Below are 18,732 nucleotides of genomic sequence, written 5' to 3'. Positions count from 1 at the left end.
TTATATTTTCCAAGAAACTACATCTTACGGAATCGTTTGAATAGCTCGGAGCAGGTGTCGAAGTATACTCTTTCGAAAATACTTGCACACATTTCGACATTCGTCAGCAACGAATGACGAACGACCAATAAAACCAAAGCTGTACGATAGTCGTTTATTTGTCTGTCGCGCGCGAGATCGAAACCTTATTTACCCCGAAAGGGTCGGTTAACGAACTCACGTACGTTAACCTTTACAATGCATACGGTAGCAAAACTGCAACATATTCTTTTTTCCTTTCGTTTCGTTTACGAGTACTCGACAATAATTTGAAAATAATTACGTTCGATGGTTAAATTTGAATTCTTGATTTCAGAACTGCGATATATATCATTTATATTTCATTTATACAGAAGTTTTTAGACTTCTCACCCACTCTTGATTTTCCACGACATATTCTCATAAATTTCAATTAATCAACCGATCACTATATCATTACAACCAGTATCACTACCCATTACAACGAGTAAACGAATCATCATCGTTGTTTCAACAATCGCTAAGAATATCGTGTTAAAAACGTTCCGCTCGAGGTAGATAGCTAGCACGGGAATCGATGCGCGACCCGAAATATTTTAAACGCCCCGCCATCGCCACGCGACTCTCCTTTTATTGGTTTTATATAATCGCGCGGTACTATTCCGCGTGGAACAAAGGGTAGGATCGAGCTCATGGGATTGGTCCAACTACGTAGCGGGCAGCGTTCGGATCGAGCCTGGGCTTTATATAACGTCGAGAAGCGCCTGGAGATTTACGTAATTATTTACATAATTTTTAATAATCCGCGTCGAACGACCGATTCTCACTCAGGCTTTTTTCGTCGGTCGTTACGAGCCCGGGGGACCCCGATTCGCTCTTGTTACGAGCCCTGATGCGGGTCCTGCAACAGGAGACGGTTCCAGACCGAGAATAAACACGCTTGCGTAACAAACAATGCTCGGTTGTCCGTGATTCGTTGTTCGTTCGCACGTTCGGATACAAGGCGAACGCCTGTCTCGCGATAAGATCGTTGGAAACGGGCGCGAAAATATCTTCCGCGTTGCAACGGTTAAGGTCGGTGTCGGGGGAGTCTGGAAACGACGGACGTTCGTGTATTTGTGCCTTGATTTTCCTCCTAAGGAGAAAAATCCAAGACACGCGAACGTCCGCGATTTTTTCTTCAGCGATCGTGTGTCCGCCTTCGTTCGTTACGAATTGGAGAACATACGAACGCAACGGAAGAGGTTGCGCGTCTGCATCGGCCCTAAGGGTGCGTTCCAAATGAAAGTCGTGGAGCGACAAAGCGTAAAAAAGTGTCGAATTTTGTCCCGTAGCTGAAAAGAAACAAAGGATAAAAAAGTATCGAATTTTGTCCAATCGAGGAAAAAGAAACGAAAAATAAGAAAGGTAACGTCGATTCGACAATAATTCGACATCGTGTTAATCGGATTTGCCCGTTCAATTGAAACGCAGCTTAAGGCACGAGGCAGACCCGGGATCGTACACTCTTCCTTGTTCTTCCAATTAAGAACAACGAAGACGAATATACGATCGGAACGGAAAAAGAATCGTGCGTCCCGCGTCGGTCGCGACGAGAACCACGTCCTAGATGAATGGAGAGACGAGAGAGTCGAGAAGCAAAAATTTGCCACGGTATCAAGGCACGTGTATTATCGACACACCCGTCGATGGCTCAAGGTCGAAATTCTATTCTCGTTCTCCCGTTGGTTTATTCAATCGGGATGACCTTGAGCCATCGATTCATTGCTACCTGGTATATAACTACGTTCTCGTAGTTACCGTAGTCCTGTTGGACCAAAGGGAAACACTATAACTTCCTATCCCTGATCGATTCGTCGCACGTGGAGCATTCTAGCGTGTTACGCGTTACTTGGACGCTCCCGTGCGTTTAAACGACAAAATCCAAGGGATCTTAGTCGTTCGAGATGCTTTGATATTTCCCAATCGTTCAATGTTCACGGTTCTCTCGGTGAACAGTTCCAGGTGTTCGAAGGGCCTTCCCGGAACGGTTCGACCTGGGTTCGAAGTACTTATTAAATATTTGCACGAATGCTTGATTAAATATTTAAACGAACCCTTGATTGAATATTTATACGAATACTTGATGAAATATTTAACGCGCGCGCGAACGTCCATGCAACGTTGTTAAGAACCCGAGAGTGCTGTTTGCTCGCGAAACGTCCCTCAAAAAACACCAACAACAACCGAATCGTTCACGGAGAACGCAATCTAACGAAAAGAATTTTTTTTGCCCACGTACAAGAAGAGATAACTACTGTAGAATTGGTGGATGCAACGGATCCTGGCGAGCACAATGGCGATATAGTCACAGACACGGAAGCTGGCCTCGCTTCACGCTCGAGTCCTCTGGATGACTCCATCTCGCAAGCCAATGTTAGTATAACGTTGCGAAACGATTTGGTAAACAAACGTTTCGATAGACAAACGACCCATTTACCGCCACCTAGCCGATTACGATTCCCCTGAACTGTTTCACAGTATCGAATGAACTTTACAATTTAGTTACATCAATTTTGTTTCGTCGTTAATTTTGTATAAAATGGTACACAATTTCGAGTTACTTGAAAGAACGATCAGCGAAAGAGAAAACGAGGGAAATAAAGAAGAAAGTATAATCGAATCGATGAATCGAAATGAATTGAAACTGTATCTAAAATGAATAGAATTTCTTTTCTTTAATACGGAACCGTACCGTTCTCCGACTCGTCGATTCAATTATAATACTTTAGTTATTGACGCGATCGAATATAATTTTTTGAACAATGCATTTTATAGGTGAGCAGAAATTAGCGACTCATATCGGGGTAGTGAATTTACAAATAGTAATTTATTTTTTCGAAACTCACAAATTCTTTCTTCGAATAAATATATCGGCGGCAATAAATAATAAGAGAAACGTAGCTAAGATCGTGCAGCTCTCGTAATTTTTATAATTTCCGTTTGTGGAAAATCGTGAATCTAATGCAAACATGGACGCGAAAACTCTTACGATTTCTTTGGAAAAAGATCAGAAAGTGATCGATGTTTCTCGGCTATATTATTCGAATACCCCGTTAAATGTGAATCCATCGCGACGATCTGACTCGTTTGTGTTGTGCTCTATACAGGAGGGATTCTGCGCGGTGATTTCAATGCACGATGGCCTCGTGCTGTACACAACTCCCTCGATATGCACGGCTCTAGGATATCCCAAGGATGCGTGGATCGGTCGCTCCTTCATCGATTACGTTCACCCCAAGGACAAGGCTACCTTGGCCGATCAGATCACCAGCGGAGTGGCATCCCCCCAAGAAGACAGACCGAAAGGTATGGTTTCAAGCTTCTTTATTCGTTACCGGAACAATTACATACACGATGACGTGCCCGCGGGAGACTGTTGGCGTTCGCTTTGACGCAACAAGCGACGCGAAAGACGATCGAGCCGCTTGATGCGAATAAATATTGCGTTCGTGGGAAGGGAGACAACCCGTGGGACAAGGTACGGACGAGCTCAGACTCGTTTGAACCGATACCAACCGCACGAGACGCGATAACAATCGATTTACAGACAGTCGTCGACTTACGACCCCGTTGTACTCTTATTTGATTAATTTATCGATAATAAACGGACACGTATTATTCGGTGTACGAAAGAATTTCACTCGAAGGCAGAGGAAACGGAAAAGAACATGCATCGAAACGTAACATAGAAAGAGATATTTATCGTTTACGTTTTAAACCATTTTCTTAGTTGACTATTCTTCAAACTCCTTTATCGTCTCTCTTTAGACATTGCAAAGATAAAACACAAAAAATAGAAAATTTAACATTGATGTCTCTCTTGATATGTCCACCTGGGCAGCACCCAGGATAATATTGTTAATATGTATTTTGATCGAGAAGTTGTACGTCGGATAAATCGTAAGTCGACAACTACCTGTAGAGGATCATCATCTTGTAAGGTAACACGAACGATTGCAGACTTGCATGACTCGACGCTGAAAACCCTAACTTCGTGAAACTCGACATCGTCGATTCTTGTTCCGTAGATCGCGATACTGACGACACAAGACACACACGACCTAACACAGGTAACCTCTAGCTATGTAAAACGAACAACCCGTGAAACTCGATACTTACGATCTTGGACTGTTAAAACTCGTTATAGACGACTCTGGACTTTTACGATCGGATATTTCCACGAACAGATACGACTCGTTACCCCAATCTCAGATCGGTTAAGACTCGATACCAGTGATCGATAATACGGGATAAACCATCAGAGAAACTGGAGCGTTTGGAGAGTATTGAAGGTCACGGATGATTCCAAGAGTTTTCGAAGGACCTCGGATGTTTCGGTGGTTCGAGGTTTTTGAGTGGTCTGGGAACATTCGAGGCGTTTGCGATTCGCCAACATCTCCGAGTTTTCCAAAACTTAGGATCTCTTGACACTTGGGATCTGTTGACAGTTGGGATCTCCCGAGATTTGGGATTTGGAATCTCTCGACACTCGAGATCTTCTAAAATTTGGGATCTTTCAACACTTGGAATCTCTCAACACTCGATATCTCCCGAGATTTGGGATTTGGGATCTCTCAACATTTGGGATCTCCCAACATTTTAGATCTCCCAACTCTTGAAATCTCCCAATACTTGGAATCTCCCGAGATTTGGGATTTGGGATCTCTCGACACTTGAGATCTTCTAAAGTTTGGGATCTCTCGACAATTGGGATCTCTTAACACTTGGAATCTCCCAACTCTTGAAATCTCCCAATACTTGGAACCTCCCGAGATTTGGGATTTGATATCTCTCGACACTTGGGATCTTCTAAAGTTTGGAATCTCTCAACAATTGGGATCTCTTAACACTTAGGATCTCCCAACATTTTGGATCTTCCAACACTTGAAATCACCCAACGCTTGGTATCTCCCAAAACACGAGATCTCTCGAAACTTGTGGTCCCCCGAAATTTGGAACCTTTCGATACTTGTAGTCTCCAAAATGTTAAGAAACGTTGGACGTCGACAAAGGAACTCACGAATCGATGATCGTTGTACTCAAGTCCCACGGGTCCGGTATTCATCGACGATCAATTCCACGCGTCTGAGGTCGTTTGTATCGACCACCACAAGTCCATAGACATCTGTATCGTGGCAATGTTGGTTACCGTGCGTTCGGTATCGGCTCCCACGAGTCCCGTATCCGGTCCCACGGGTTAGATCTCGTCGACATCGTGGCTCTTGAATCCGTGGTCGTCGATATCGGGACTCCACGAACCTGGTGTCGTCTTTACTCGGGCCCAGAGTTCCACGAGCCCCTGTGTCGTTGATATCGGGTCTCACGAGTACCGGGGTTATTTGTATCGGATCGTATGAGTCCGGACTCGTCTGTATCATGTTCCATTGGTCCAGGGTTGTCCGTATCGGGTCGTGTGACGCAAGAGTTGTCGGTATCGAGTTGCTCCAGTCCGGGGTCGTAAGTATCGAGTTCGTAATCGTTGTTATCGTAAGTATACACACGTAGGTGGTTAACTTTAACGATACACCAGGAATATTAAAATTCTATCGGATCCTTCGAGGATTTCGCCTTTGACCTGTACAGTTTCTTTTTTTTTTTATTTGTTTGTAAACGATGTTTACCAAAATCTTCCAATTCCGTAATCGTTCGTTGTACTCTGTGATCTTGCTCAACGATACACGCATCGCGATGTCGATAGTTGGTCGTTTACGTCGAAACAGTCGCGCTGGTCGGAGAAACGGTGTGTAAGAAATTGGAATAACGTTCGATGATGCAATTGAAATGCTGTCTTGTTCGTTTCTTACGATGCCTACTTTTTCTGTACGTTCCGTGTCCCTTGTATGCATGATACGTACACAATCGTATTGATGCACGGTCTCGTGTGAAATTATCGGCCACGATCTCTTTTTCAGGTATTAACGGAAGACGAGCGAGTTTGTTTTGCGGACTAAGGAAGTACATCAGATCCGCCGTTCATTATACGAGCTGCCAGCACAAAGAGGCGAGGTCGAATTTGTATCTACCGTTCCACTTGACTCTATCGTTCCGAGATTTTCGGGACCGCGCGACCGAGCAACAACACAAAGCAATGTTCCTGGTGGTCACTGCACAACCTGTTCATTCTGCATATAAAGGTAGTACGGTTAATGATCCTCGAGGAGATCCGACCGACAAAAAGACTCGATAAACTCTTCCCGACAGTCGTTCGAAAAATTCGAGTTCTCACAGGCGATACCCCGTAAATGTGTTAACAATTTCCGCGTGTACCGAGAGAAACGCTGATCGAGTCGTTTCGTTGGTTCAGTCTTCTCGACGATACTATATGACTCGGTGGTTTCCATGGCGACGTGTCTTAAACAGAAGGTAATTTCTATTAAATTAGAAATGTTCACTCGATAATCGCGACGATGTTGATAGTCTCTCATTTTTGTCGTTTTCTCATTTGTTCGTTTTAGTCTCATCTGGCCAGTCTTTTGTTTTCGTTCAGTTTGGAGACCACTGTTTCGATGTATTCGTTTAAGCGAAACGAAAGAAAAAAAGAAGAAAAAAAAAAAAAGAAATAAAAAAGAAAAAAAGAAAAAAAAACAGTACAGCAGAAAACATAACAATCGTCACATTCGTCATTTTTCACGCATAGATGACAGCTTACCACGCTTTGCTTGTTAGACACGTGTCGATCTATAATCGTTAACATCGCTTATTGTGTGTCACGATGAAACGAAACGGAAAGAGCGATAAACAAAATAGAGAATAGAGTCGAGTCTGGAACGCCGACCACGGTAGCTATTATCGACGATGCTTCTATTCAACGTTTTCTTTTCTCTCTTTTCACGTCGCGCGTCTTCGTTTTAACAAACGATGTTAAACGTTTATCGGTAATGCTCGTGATATCCGTTATTGAATTGTAAACCGGTGGGAAACGAAGACGCGCGAGCCAATTACCGATTTGCTTTGAAACACGTTTAACGTTATCTTTCTATCGATTTGAGATCGAAATTCTTCACTTATCGCTTCGTTCTTTTCTCGCATCGATATTAACGCTTACTGCTGGAACTTTAATTACCTTTCTTATCGTTTTTTTTTTCCTTTTTTTTTTTTTTTTTTGATTATTCGTGTTCACGTAACCGTAGAGCGATTCAAAGTGGCATTTTAAGACCTGTGGAGATCTTCGGGGAAGCTTACTCGGGAAAAATGTGATGGTTCTCCGATACTGTAAAAATGTTCACGACGGTAACAATGTTTCGTATCGTTTCTCGCAAAATGGTCCGGTTTCGTTCGCGAGGAAACAATAACCGCGCAAACTTCCCCGCAAATCGAGCTACCGCTGTTAACGCGTACCATTAAAAGACTAAAAAACTCTCATCACGAAGGAAGCGCATGGCAAGTGAGAGAATGACCCCGACCTTGTTATTATCGTTATCCGCAGCGCCAGAAGAAACAATAATATCTTCGATATTCACGACCCGGCACACCGCGACGTGCGACCTATCCCATGTCGATCCCGACGTAGTCCAATACTTTGGCTATCTACCTCAGGATATGGTTGGTCGTTCGCTGTTTGACTTCTACCATCCCGAGGATCTGCCCTTCATCAAAGACATCTATGAGATTGTGAGCATGCGCCCCAGAAAACGAAAAACTTTAGGTTTCGATCGAGTATACGCTTGAGAATAATAAAAAAAAAATATATATATATATCTACATACACGCACATATATATATGTAAATATACTATATAAAAATGATACGTGAGAATGGTAGAGCAAAAAAAAAAAATATAAAAAAAAAATGAATACGAAAGAAAGAATGTAATCCGCAGAAAATATGCAAGCAAGCGAGTCCCGACAACCGAACGTCAAACGACGTACGAATCCCTCATTGCCCCCGATTTCTCATATTTATACATGTAATATATCGTTGAACAGGTGATCAGGCTCGAAGGTGACTCCTTCAGATCGAAACCATACAGGTTCGGAGTACAGAACGGAGGCTACGTCGTCCTCGAAACCGAGTGGTCGTCCTTTATCAATCCCTGGACGAAAAAACTAGAGTTTGTCGTAGGTCAACACAGGGTACTGAAGGGCCCGGCGAGTCCCGATATCTTTCGTGTACCACGTGCCACCGAGTATGGTCAACTGGTCAACATTAGCGAGGAGGTGCTCAAAGAGGCCAAGATCATACAAGAAGAGATACGTACACTTCTCGACGAGGTACGTCTTCCCTCGATGATCCACGCTGAACCAGCGAGTATAGTTACCGCGATTTTGTCTAGATCGTGTATGCGATGGAATATGAATCGTTTCTAAGGTAAACGTATCGTGCTGGCTTTCCTTACCAGATCCCCTACGTACACCATCGTATATATCACGCCGCTGTCGATACGGAGAACCGCATATACAGGGTCTACGCAACTGTTGGTTCAAAGAGTACCGTATCTCTAGAAGCATATTTCTTTTTTTTATACGTGCAACGGTGCATCTGTATTTAACAATTGCATCGTGCTTGTAAAAACAATTTTATACAATTTTTTTCTATTAAAGAATAGAAATACATTCTTTTTCATCGTACTTTTTTTTATAGAAATACATTTCTTTACACGAGTCATTCCACCGTAGAAAGGTATCAAAGTGAAGTGGTAAAAGAACGATTGGTTCGCGAGATATTTGCAATAATTTTCTTTCGTCGACGAAGATGCCCAAAATACCGTTACGTTCAACGTGGACTGATCATTCTCTTATCGTTTTACCTTAGTACCTTTTTAAGTAAAATAACGAGAGGAGAAATAGAAAAAATAGTACTTTATGAACTATTAATCTTCTTCCGTCGATATTGATCTCTGACCGCATCGATAACGTAGTTACGAGCTGCAACAGTTGCACGGACCGCTCCGTATATACGTATAGACAAACGTCAGAACGTTTCTCAGCTTTTCGCAGAAGAAACTTTCGACGAGAAGAAACTGTCGGGTCTCAAACCGATCCGATCGTTTCGCGACCCGAGTCGATCCCAAACCCGAAAATCACGCGCAATCTCGACCGAATTGGAACCCGCGTTGCACCGAGGTGCAAGTGTTCCGATATTTTCAATACCCGGGAGTTCGATTCGCTCCGAATTCGTTGTTTCGAGCACTCGAAGAGGGGAAGGAGAACAAATTGAAAAGAAAAGAAAAGAAAAGAATATCGTGTTTCGATGCGTGTAGGATAATCGATCGAGTTTCTCAATTCTCAAGGGTACCGAGACACCCCCGAAACGAAACGAATTTATACCGGGGAAACTGGTACGCAGACAGTAAACAGTTTCACGCCCGTATTGTTGTATCCGTGAAACGCTTAACGCGTGAAATTTTATGTCCGCTCACTCCCGAAAATTTTTCTCTTTTGTTCTATCGTACGTCTGCGCAGAACGTCCAAAGAAAGTCAGATATAACCGAGCACGACGTGTCAAAGAGGTGCAAGGACCTTGCGTCCTTCATGGAAAATCTGCTGCAAGAGACGAGGGCACCCGGTCTTGGCAAAGATGTGCTCGCTGCCGACGACAGGAGTTTTTCGGTGACTATTAGCTACGTTTTAGTATCGCCGACACTTTTAACTATTCCGCTAGTAGTAACGCTACGACGCGCTGTGGTGGTATGCTGCAAAGTATTACTTACAGTTCCATGTATGTACGCACACAAAGCCGCGTTCCACTTGCGACGACTCAACGTGGAAGGTATCGAAAACTTACTGTTAGATCTCATGTCAAAAATGAATTGTACTCGACGGATGATAGTTTTGTTACATGCTCGTTTTCTCGCATGTTGAAACTCGATCGCGTCCATACGGCGATCTTTCGCCAATTTGCATCGTTGGACGAATAATTGAATAAAAATAATTGAAGTCGAAATCTCAAACGGGCAAACGGAGCGATCGAGTTTCAACCGTGTTCGCAAACGTTTCTTTTCTTTTTTTTTTTTTCTTTGTCGATAATGTTCAAGAAAGCATGACGTAAGTAGAGTACTAACGATCGGATGATGGGCTGGGAAAAGTTCTACGTCGACGTATCCCCTCGCGAAGCGAACGGACATATTTGTTTCGGGCGCGAAAAACAAAAAAAAAGAGAATCGTGAAACCTCGTTTACGGAAAATGTTCGTTTTCGTCCACGAGCTTCCGAACGGGTACGTCGTAGAATTTTTCGAATCTTTTGCAAGACTAAGGTACAAGGTGAGTAAGGTACACGGCAATTGATTGAACATTTTACAGCATGGTGTCACGCCTAACCGGACGGTTACGTTGAAAGTAACGTCGAAAAGCCACTCGTCGCTAGTTAGGGTATTCACGCACACCAGATATCGGTAATTTGTAACGTGGCTAGTCGTAAGTAAGAACAACGGATCGCGCTAGAGAGTGAACGATCCAACCCAAATTGTTTTGTACGTAGACACGGACGGATGGTCAAAGTGAAAATTGCGTAGGTCCGATGATGGAGTAGCGTCAATTTCAAAACCTTGTAGGCACGTTTTTTGGTAAGTCCATTTACTTCTTTTTTCCATTAATAATCGTTAACGATGGTAACAATGCGAAGTATTTAAAAAAAAGAAAAAATAAATAAAACAAACCTCGATTGCAACAGTTTGGATCATACGGTAGCTAATTGGTTCTCGCCAACAGCGAATTTCCACGGTCAGCGAAGCTGTGAGGCTGACAAAGTGATCGAGACCCGTTTATCATAATCTGTCTCGTTGCACGGTTCTTGCTCCATCCAATCGATGGTGTACCGTGTCAGAGAAATGGTCGATCGACTCGCAAACGGAGCGTTTTCTTCGCTCGAACACGATGTCGCGTCTTTCGCTCTCTGAGAAATTCTTCAACGCTTTTAACTTCTCCATCTCCTGGTCACTGGAACGTATCGTTCGCTATTGCGATCTTTCCTGATCACTGGAACGTATCGTTCGCTATTACGATCTTCCCTGGTCACTGGAACGTATCTGTCGCGATCTTCCTTGGTCTCGGACCGACGATTCTCTTCGCCGTGTTCATCACGGCGAACAATATCTCATTTCGCGAGTTCGGGGATCTCGTACCCAACCGCCAATAACCCGTGAAACTCGTAAATTCGATATCGAACGCGTCTCTGTTCTTACCGATCGCATTCTCGACGCTGTATTCGGACTTATCGAGAATCCGAGGACCGACGATTCACGCACGAGAAACGCTTTCAGGTTGACGCGAAATGCTACAAGTGTATCTATAAATTATTGCAATGTGATGTTCGTGAATAGAGTCCCACGGAATAAAGTCTCGTCACTTACAAGGTTTTGAAACTAACGAGGCAAACACGAACGGGGACAGGGACATTCGGATGAGTGAACAAACGACGCGTTTGGGCGCGCGTGGATCGCGTTAATATTGTTAGAGTGTTCTCGTTTAATACTTCGAGAGTTCTGACACGGTGAGACGAACGCGAATCCCTGTCTGTTGACCTTTCATCCATCGCGCGAGCATCGTTGAGTTAACGATTTTTCAACGAACGTTTCACTCGCGTCGACGAGAGAGCGCGAACGAGACCGTCAAACCGCGTCAAACCGCGTCAAACCGCGTCAAACCGCGTCAAACCGTTGCAAACGCGATCGAGGAAACCTCGAATTCGTCGTTTTCTAAATTTACTCGACGTGGACCGACAACGGACGTTCGTTTTCTTGCTTTTTCCCGGGGAAAAGAGTCTTCGAAATTACCGCACGTGTCGCAACGAACGATACAGTGGTAGAAGGTGCGAGCAAACGACGAGTTTGGTTTGACGACGGTTAGAAGGGGAGACAGACGACGGAAGGATGTTGGTCGGTTGTGTCGTAGTACTCGAAACGACTAACGTTTTTTTTCTTTCCTTTTTTTTTTGTGTCAGCAGAGTTGAAGGAATATTAATCTTACGGTCGCGAGGAATAACGGATGGACTCGAGGGATAACACGCACGAGCCTGTATTTTTTTTTTTCTTCTCCCTTTGTTATCGTTTCTCCGTTTTTCTTTGCAACAGCCGAGAGATCTACGCGAACTTCTAACAGTAACGAAAACAGCTAGACGCGAGTGCCTCTAACGCAACGCAAAATTTTGCAAAACAATTGACAGTGACGAAAACCGTGTGACGTTTCTTTCTAAGTCGCTACAATATACTTGTGAAGGGATCACGCAATCCCTTGTTACAGGAGCACGACAGCGTGATGCTCGGTGAAATATCGCCCCATCACGAGTACTACGACAGTAAATCTTCCACCGAGACACCGCCGAGCTACAATCAGCTCAACTACAATGAGAATATCGAAAGGTTCTTTAAGAGCAAACCGCCGGTGGCCACCACCTACGGCAGCGACGAGGAGAACATTAACTCCAGCAACGACGAAGGGGGCAAGACCAGCCCTACTTCGGCAGGTGAGGCTACCTGTTTCAATGTTACACTTTGCCTCGTAATGTTAAAACTCGTAAACCGAATTTCTCTCGCGTACTTACCATCGTGCAAAAAATTTACGATCGTTCACCGATTCCCAATTGTAAATACATTATTCGAAATACGGAAAATATTTAATTAAAAGAATACACTTCGTTCTGCAGTCACTTTTATTTTTGGTACGAATTGAAGAAATAATCAAACTAAACGTTATTATTCGAATATTTTTAACTACTCGGATTATTCAGTTGCCTTTTGGAATATACTAATTATCCGAACGATTAAATAATTCAGACCATCCGTTTAGCTTTCGTTAAAACGGGGAAGAACTCTATACAGGGTGTCTCGATCGAAAGTTACCTATGTATATACTATTGGGTCGCTTGGAAAGTTATTTCGTGTTTGTTTTTTTTGGTGAAGATGGAACACGATTTTTTTAGAGTGTATAAACATTTTATCAAATTGTATATTCTCCATTTTGGGAAACGAAATGACTCTCCGAACAACCCGATATATAATACTATTGACTCCGCGACAAGAGGACTTATATATTATATTAGCATATACAATACTAATACTCCGCGACAAGAAGGCTTATATATTAGTATATATAATAGTAATACTCCGCGACAAGAAGGCAAACGAATGTTACATCCCCACTCTAGTTCACAGTCTACCAATTCCCTTATCATCGTGCCCATTGTCTCTATTGGTCGCTGTCGACAACTCGTGGGGAACTGGAAGACTGTAAACCAAAGTGGAGATGTAAACACTCGTCGTTTGCCTTTTTCTCGAATACGGACAGTACACGCAGTACTCACATAGTGTACTGTCCGTACTCGGGAAAAGGGAAACCGAATGTTTACATCTCCACTTTGGTTTACAGTCATCCAGTTCCCCACGAGTTGTCGACATCGACCAATAGAGACAATGGGCACGATGGTAAGGGAATTGGTAGACTGTGAACTATATACATATATACACGTACAATATTTACGGATTTTAGTCCGTAAATATCAATCGCGGTCGTTACATCTCGAAAACATTGAATAAGAACGAAACGATCCCCGTCGTTACCCCGCCGTGCTCGTTAATTCGTTCTTGCGTCACACGTGCATGTCACACGTGCACGTTCTTGCGTCGATTCTGATACTATATTATCGCGCGTAGCAGCGAGGAAATGCATGTCGCCGATAAACGGAAGTGGCGCGAGCGGCAGCGGGAGCGCGGAAAATCTCAGCAGCGGATCCAACAACCAGACCAGCTCGGCCAGCAGGGGCAACACCTCGAACACCACCAGCAACACCACCACCACGGAAAGTTTCAAGCCACCAACTCTGACCGAGTCGTTGCTCAATCGTCACAACGAGGACATGGAGAAACTGATGATGCAAAAGCACCGGGAGCTCCGTTCCAGTATCAAGAACAGCGACAAGCTCAAGGACTCACGGATAAAGACAACCAACGACAAGATCACCGATCCAACAAACGCGCATTTCGTCAATCAGAGCCACGGGATCAAGAGAAGCGGTAGCCACAGTTGGAAGGGTGACAGTTTCAAGGTAAGTGAATCTGATCCACTTCGATTACTTGGAACACGAAGAGGTGTGAATTCGCGCGTTTGATCGTGAGCTTCGGGTCAGGTGTCGAAGCACGACGAAGTGTCGAGGACGAGCACCGCGGGCCAATTCCCAACGAACGTTACCACGACGGTCACCAGCATGAGCGTCGATCAATCAACCGTAATCCAGACAGGTGCTAATATCAATTTGTGGCAACCTCTGTCGGTCACTGTGCCACCTCCGCCACCTGCTCAACAATGCAGTGCGCCGCAAAAGTGAGTCTCACCGGAAAACGACGTACCGGGTTGTTCGAAGTGGTTCTTTCCGATTTCGAAACGCGCGATTCGACTTCGTCCTCTATAGGGTGTTCGTTTTATTCGAATAGAACGGAGTGTCTCGCGAACGAGCGAAGGTATCGAAAATGTATCCTTGAAAAGAATCGTTCGGAGGAAAATATTGTACGGTATGAATCATTTTTCTATACCACTCTGTACTCGACAACGTTCGTGAGAACGTTTTGTACGATATAATCTTTGGTTGGGAAATATTTTACCGTGAGATGAAACGGACCGTACAATCGACTTATTTTCCAACCGAAACGAAATCGAGACTGAAGGTTTCATCTATCCGGGGAAGGTCGAGTTTTCGTTCCAGGAATTCTTCTTCGTCTCGAGTCGAGATCAAGAAAAATGGAGATTTATTTTCATATACGTTGTTCTGTGTGAGAATATCGTCGATCGGTGGATCTTGAGAACGAACCTTAATTCTGAGAACGAATTTGAATCCCAGAAGGTGAATTTCACTGTATTTGAAGTCCCAGCTTGGAAAGAACTTATTTTAACAACACGGTAGGGCTCGAACGATCGACGATAGATGAATCTGTAACCATCGTGCTTGAATTTTAGCGCCCAATCGCAAGCAACACCCAGAATACCTGTACTGCCGTCGATGATACCGGTATACTATGTACCGGCTCCGCAAACGAACGAACCTGCAGTTCTGTCGTCCCAACAGGAAAAACTCGGTCCGCCTCAATCGATGCAGCCCCCGCAACTAAATCCTTACAGTAAGTATATAAATAAAAATAAATAGAAATAAATAGAAATAAAAAAGTATATCAAATATTTTTAATACCGCGGTGAAACTAGAATTTTAATCTTAAAAAGTTCTTCGAAAATATCCCGAGAATATGGAACCCGAGTTTTTAACTGTACAACACGATGGACCGTTTATTAGATACTATACAAAAACAGTAATCGCAGTAGCGTAAGTGAGAAACGACAGAGAGAAAACTAAATAGAAAAGAATACTTGTCATTAAAATGTAATTATTACCAAAGGAACATCGGAGCATCTAGTCGCGTCCATTATAACGGTTTCGGCTGTAGAAAAATTATATAACACGAGGAACACATTTTTTTCTCTTCAGTGTTTTTACCAGTCTCGTACGTCACGACAACCATAGCAGGAGTCATTTATCCTCCGGTCGTCGGTGCACCGCCGATGGGGATGATGTACAGACCTTTCTCGATCCCTGAACAGACACCGGTTACGCGAGAAAATAACCAATCAACCGTCAACAAATGTTCCGACCGGAAGCGACCGGCGAGTCAAGCGACGAGCGTCAAAGCAGAACCAGGCAGTATCATGGCGATGTCCGAATCCTCGAAAAAGGTATAACCTCCAAATTTGGTACCGATTCTAGCATGGACGTGTTACGCGACTCGATTTCTTAATCAACGATCGACAACTCGATATCTTATTCAACCTTTAAATGCATACGATTACAAAACTGCAACATATTTATTTTTCGTTAACATAGATGTTATCACGTACAGTTGAAAGATGGCTCTTGAATTAAGAGGAATGTACTATCCGTTCGTGAGAAGAAGGCTAACGAGTGTTTATATCCCCACTCTAATTCGACAGTCTATCAGCTCCCCCTACCATCGTATGCATTATCGCTATTGGCTTCTTAGTCGCTATTGGTCGAGGACGATGACCGAGCGGCCAATAGCGACCATGTGTAGGGGGGACTAGGAGATTGTACATCGGGGTGGGGATGTAAACACTTGTCTGCCTTCTTCTCACGGACGGACAGTAGTATCGCGTTTAAGAAGAATGTGGACAGCGTCGAGAAATTTCTGCTCGGTCACAGTCTGTCCAATACGATACGCAATTCCTTCCAGAAGTCAACTTCTCAACTTCGCACAGTATCAGTTGTTACGAATCAGTAAGATAATTCTTTTCGATTTTATTTGCAAGCTTCGAAGAAAAACTATGCATTCGAGGGTTTTAACGATCGGTACGCAACTCGATAGTCGCGATAACCGCAATGTGGACGTTTGTATACATTGCACGTTAAACGATAATTAGGTTCTGTCGCCCGGTGAACTGTTCTCCTCTTGTGTGAGCAACGACGGAGGCTGCTCGAGCCTGGTGGACGCGCCCACGCCGATAAATCCGAAAGTCCGCAAACAAAACGATTACAACGTCGACGAGTCGAGTTCCTCGAGTTTTTACAGCAGCTTTCTCTACAAGAGCAGCGACAGTAGCTGCAATCCGGACCAGAAACTCACGGAGTACACTCCAGAGGTAATCGATACTGGGATATTAGGCACACTGGCACGAGATACGTTCTTTTAGGAAAAATAGTAGCTAATCGTTCATTGGCGTTCTTTCCGCGATAAAATTGGAAAAAGTTTTCTCCTCGTTACTTGCCTTCGATGAAGTAAAACTTTTTTTGAGAAAGACACTTCCTCCTTGATGATCATTTCGTTTGATCAACAAACGTAATTCGAACAAACGATAACTGTCGGATGAACTATCGTGAGGTATTTCGTTAAGAGTTAGTGTTTCGATAAGAGCTCGATAATTTTAAGTATCGGATAGTATCGACCGTAAATTCTACGTACAATTTGAAAGTGTTTTTGAATCGTCGAATGGTCGAATTAACACGTTTACGAACATTTAACAGCAGGACCATGCGAAACAGCATCAAGATAAACGAAGAAAAGAACCGCCATGGCTGGAGGGTGTCCAATTGACGCCAGAATTGATATACGAGTACCAAATTCATCCGAAGACACTGAACGAGGTACTTCAGGCCGATATGGACGCGTTGAAAAATTTCAATCAACCTCTCCTGGTGAACGATCAACTGGGCCAGCTGTATTTGGACCTGGAGGTCGAGGGTTTCGAAACGAAGCTCGTTCTCGAGGATGGACTCACGTCTAGTAGCAGTGACAGTGGAAGCAGTAACGGAAGTTGGGCTGCAAGCACGATGTCGCAGGTAAAACATAGTTTGAAGATTTTCTGTTAAGCTTGTATAGTATGTACACGTTCGCTTTACGATACGACTGTAAAGTATTTTACTTTTTTAAAGAAAAAATGAAAAGAAAGCACAAACCTACCACAGGATTTTTATTTTTTCAACCTTGATTGTTTATTTCTTCGGTATTGTTTCGTTGCATGTTCAATGGATCGGTTACATATTGCACGGAAGCATTTTAGATCTAAGATTGTGCTCGATGACGAGAACACATCATTGACGTAAATTCATGAAACTAGTAAGAGTTGGAGCTGATCGGACCAGTCCTTGAATTCGTGTGCATTTATAGTACTATGTGTGTACATACTTTCTCATCGGAGTTAGTTCAGTCTGTTCAATGTAAACGTGTCCCTGAATATTGTCAAATATTAATAGTTAATAATTCTTTAGGTTTAAATAGCAATCAGATGGAAATGAAGGGCGTATAATATTTCGTCTTGAAAAATGGTCACTTTACCAAGTGATTAACAAATGATATTAAATTAAATTGTCGTAACCGAACGAGTCGCGTTACTTCGACCATGGTGCGACACTATCGAATATATAAATTAACGAACAAGAAATGGAACATTGTATCTATTTGAAATTTCAAGAACCGACTCAACAACCAACAGCTGCCCATCTCCGTTTATCGGTATACCCGGTGGAACATTAATGGAGATAGAACATCGTAATACGTACATCATTGTATCAAAGTGGGCAAAGTGGTTTTCATTCTTCGTAGACATTTCCAAAAATGCGCACGAATTTATGGACCGACCCGACGCAAACGTTTCGATATAGTAAAACACGGTTAACTTTCGTAACATTTGGGACCCAGCAGTGAAAATTTCGCAGATATATTTCGTAGAAACAAATTCGAACGTTGCTCGACGAAGAAAGAGAATGACGGATATAACAGGAGAAAGCGAGATGAATATAGTACGTCGAACAGCGACTCCCGAGACTTGGCGCTTCGAACAGATGGCGCCACGATGAAAAAATAATCGTTCGATTTACGAAATTTTACTTTCTCCACCTTTCGCGTTATTCGTTCAAAAACGGTACCGATGCGTTCTTCGGATTCCTCCGATCAAAACAAATCCAAACACGACACAAATTGGACTACTTTTAATCGACTTAATGTATACAATATTGCGTAATACGTAACGTGTCTTTCCTTTTATGCTGGGTTAGGTTTCCTTGAGCTAGAGACTCCGAGTGGAAAGGGATTGGGGGGATGTATCGTTACCGTGCAAATTTCAGTGAAAGTTAACCGTGCATTGCTGTACCAGGTTTCCGTGTGATTTGAATTCCATTTTCGAGAGTGTAAAAGATATATCGTATCAGTTTCGAGGTTTAACGGTGGTTGTACTAAAAGGGCC

The 18,732-nt window shown here is 43.3% G+C and overlaps 1 protein-coding gene across 14 annotated transcripts in view; it reads left to right on the top strand.

The window, feature by feature from the left end:
- Per (period circadian regulator) overlaps positions 1-18,732 on the top strand; it is a 42,802-nt gene that overhangs the window by 17,578 nt on the left and 6,492 nt on the right. For 2 of the 14 annotated variants that reach the window (XM_076307658.1, XM_076307655.1), the window contains exons 4-16: positions 2,303-2,433; positions 3,168-3,366; positions 5,973-6,194; positions 7,487-7,671; positions 7,986-8,270; positions 9,462-9,608; positions 12,214-12,460; positions 13,647-14,038; positions 14,120-14,313; positions 14,944-15,104; positions 15,467-15,711; positions 16,414-16,632; positions 17,015-17,329. In XM_076307658.1, coding sequence (XP_076163773.1) covers positions 2,303-2,433; positions 3,168-3,366; positions 5,973-6,194; positions 7,487-7,671; positions 7,986-8,270; positions 9,462-9,608; positions 12,214-12,460; positions 13,647-14,038; positions 14,120-14,313; positions 14,944-15,104; positions 15,467-15,711; positions 16,414-16,632; positions 17,015-17,329 — 2,942 coding nt within the window. Of the gene's footprint in view, positions 1-2,302; positions 2,434-3,167; positions 3,367-5,972; positions 6,195-7,486; positions 7,672-7,985; positions 8,271-9,461; positions 9,609-12,213; positions 12,461-13,646; positions 14,039-14,119; positions 14,314-14,943; positions 15,105-15,466; positions 15,712-16,413; positions 16,633-17,014; positions 17,450-17,758; positions 18,426-18,732 lie in introns of those variants that run through there. The other 12 variants (XM_076307668.1, XM_076307666.1, XM_076307661.1 and 9 more) reach the window with 12 other exon arrangements.

This window comes from Ptiloglossa arizonensis, chromosome 3 (assembly GCF_051014685.1).
Source record: "Ptiloglossa arizonensis isolate GNS036 chromosome 3, iyPtiAriz1_principal, whole genome shotgun sequence".
Lineage (NCBI taxonomy): Eukaryota > Metazoa > Arthropoda > Insecta > Hymenoptera > Colletidae > Ptiloglossa > Ptiloglossa arizonensis.
The sequence above is the reverse complement of the archived record's forward strand: the minus strand, read 5'-3'. Positions and strand labels throughout refer to the sequence as shown.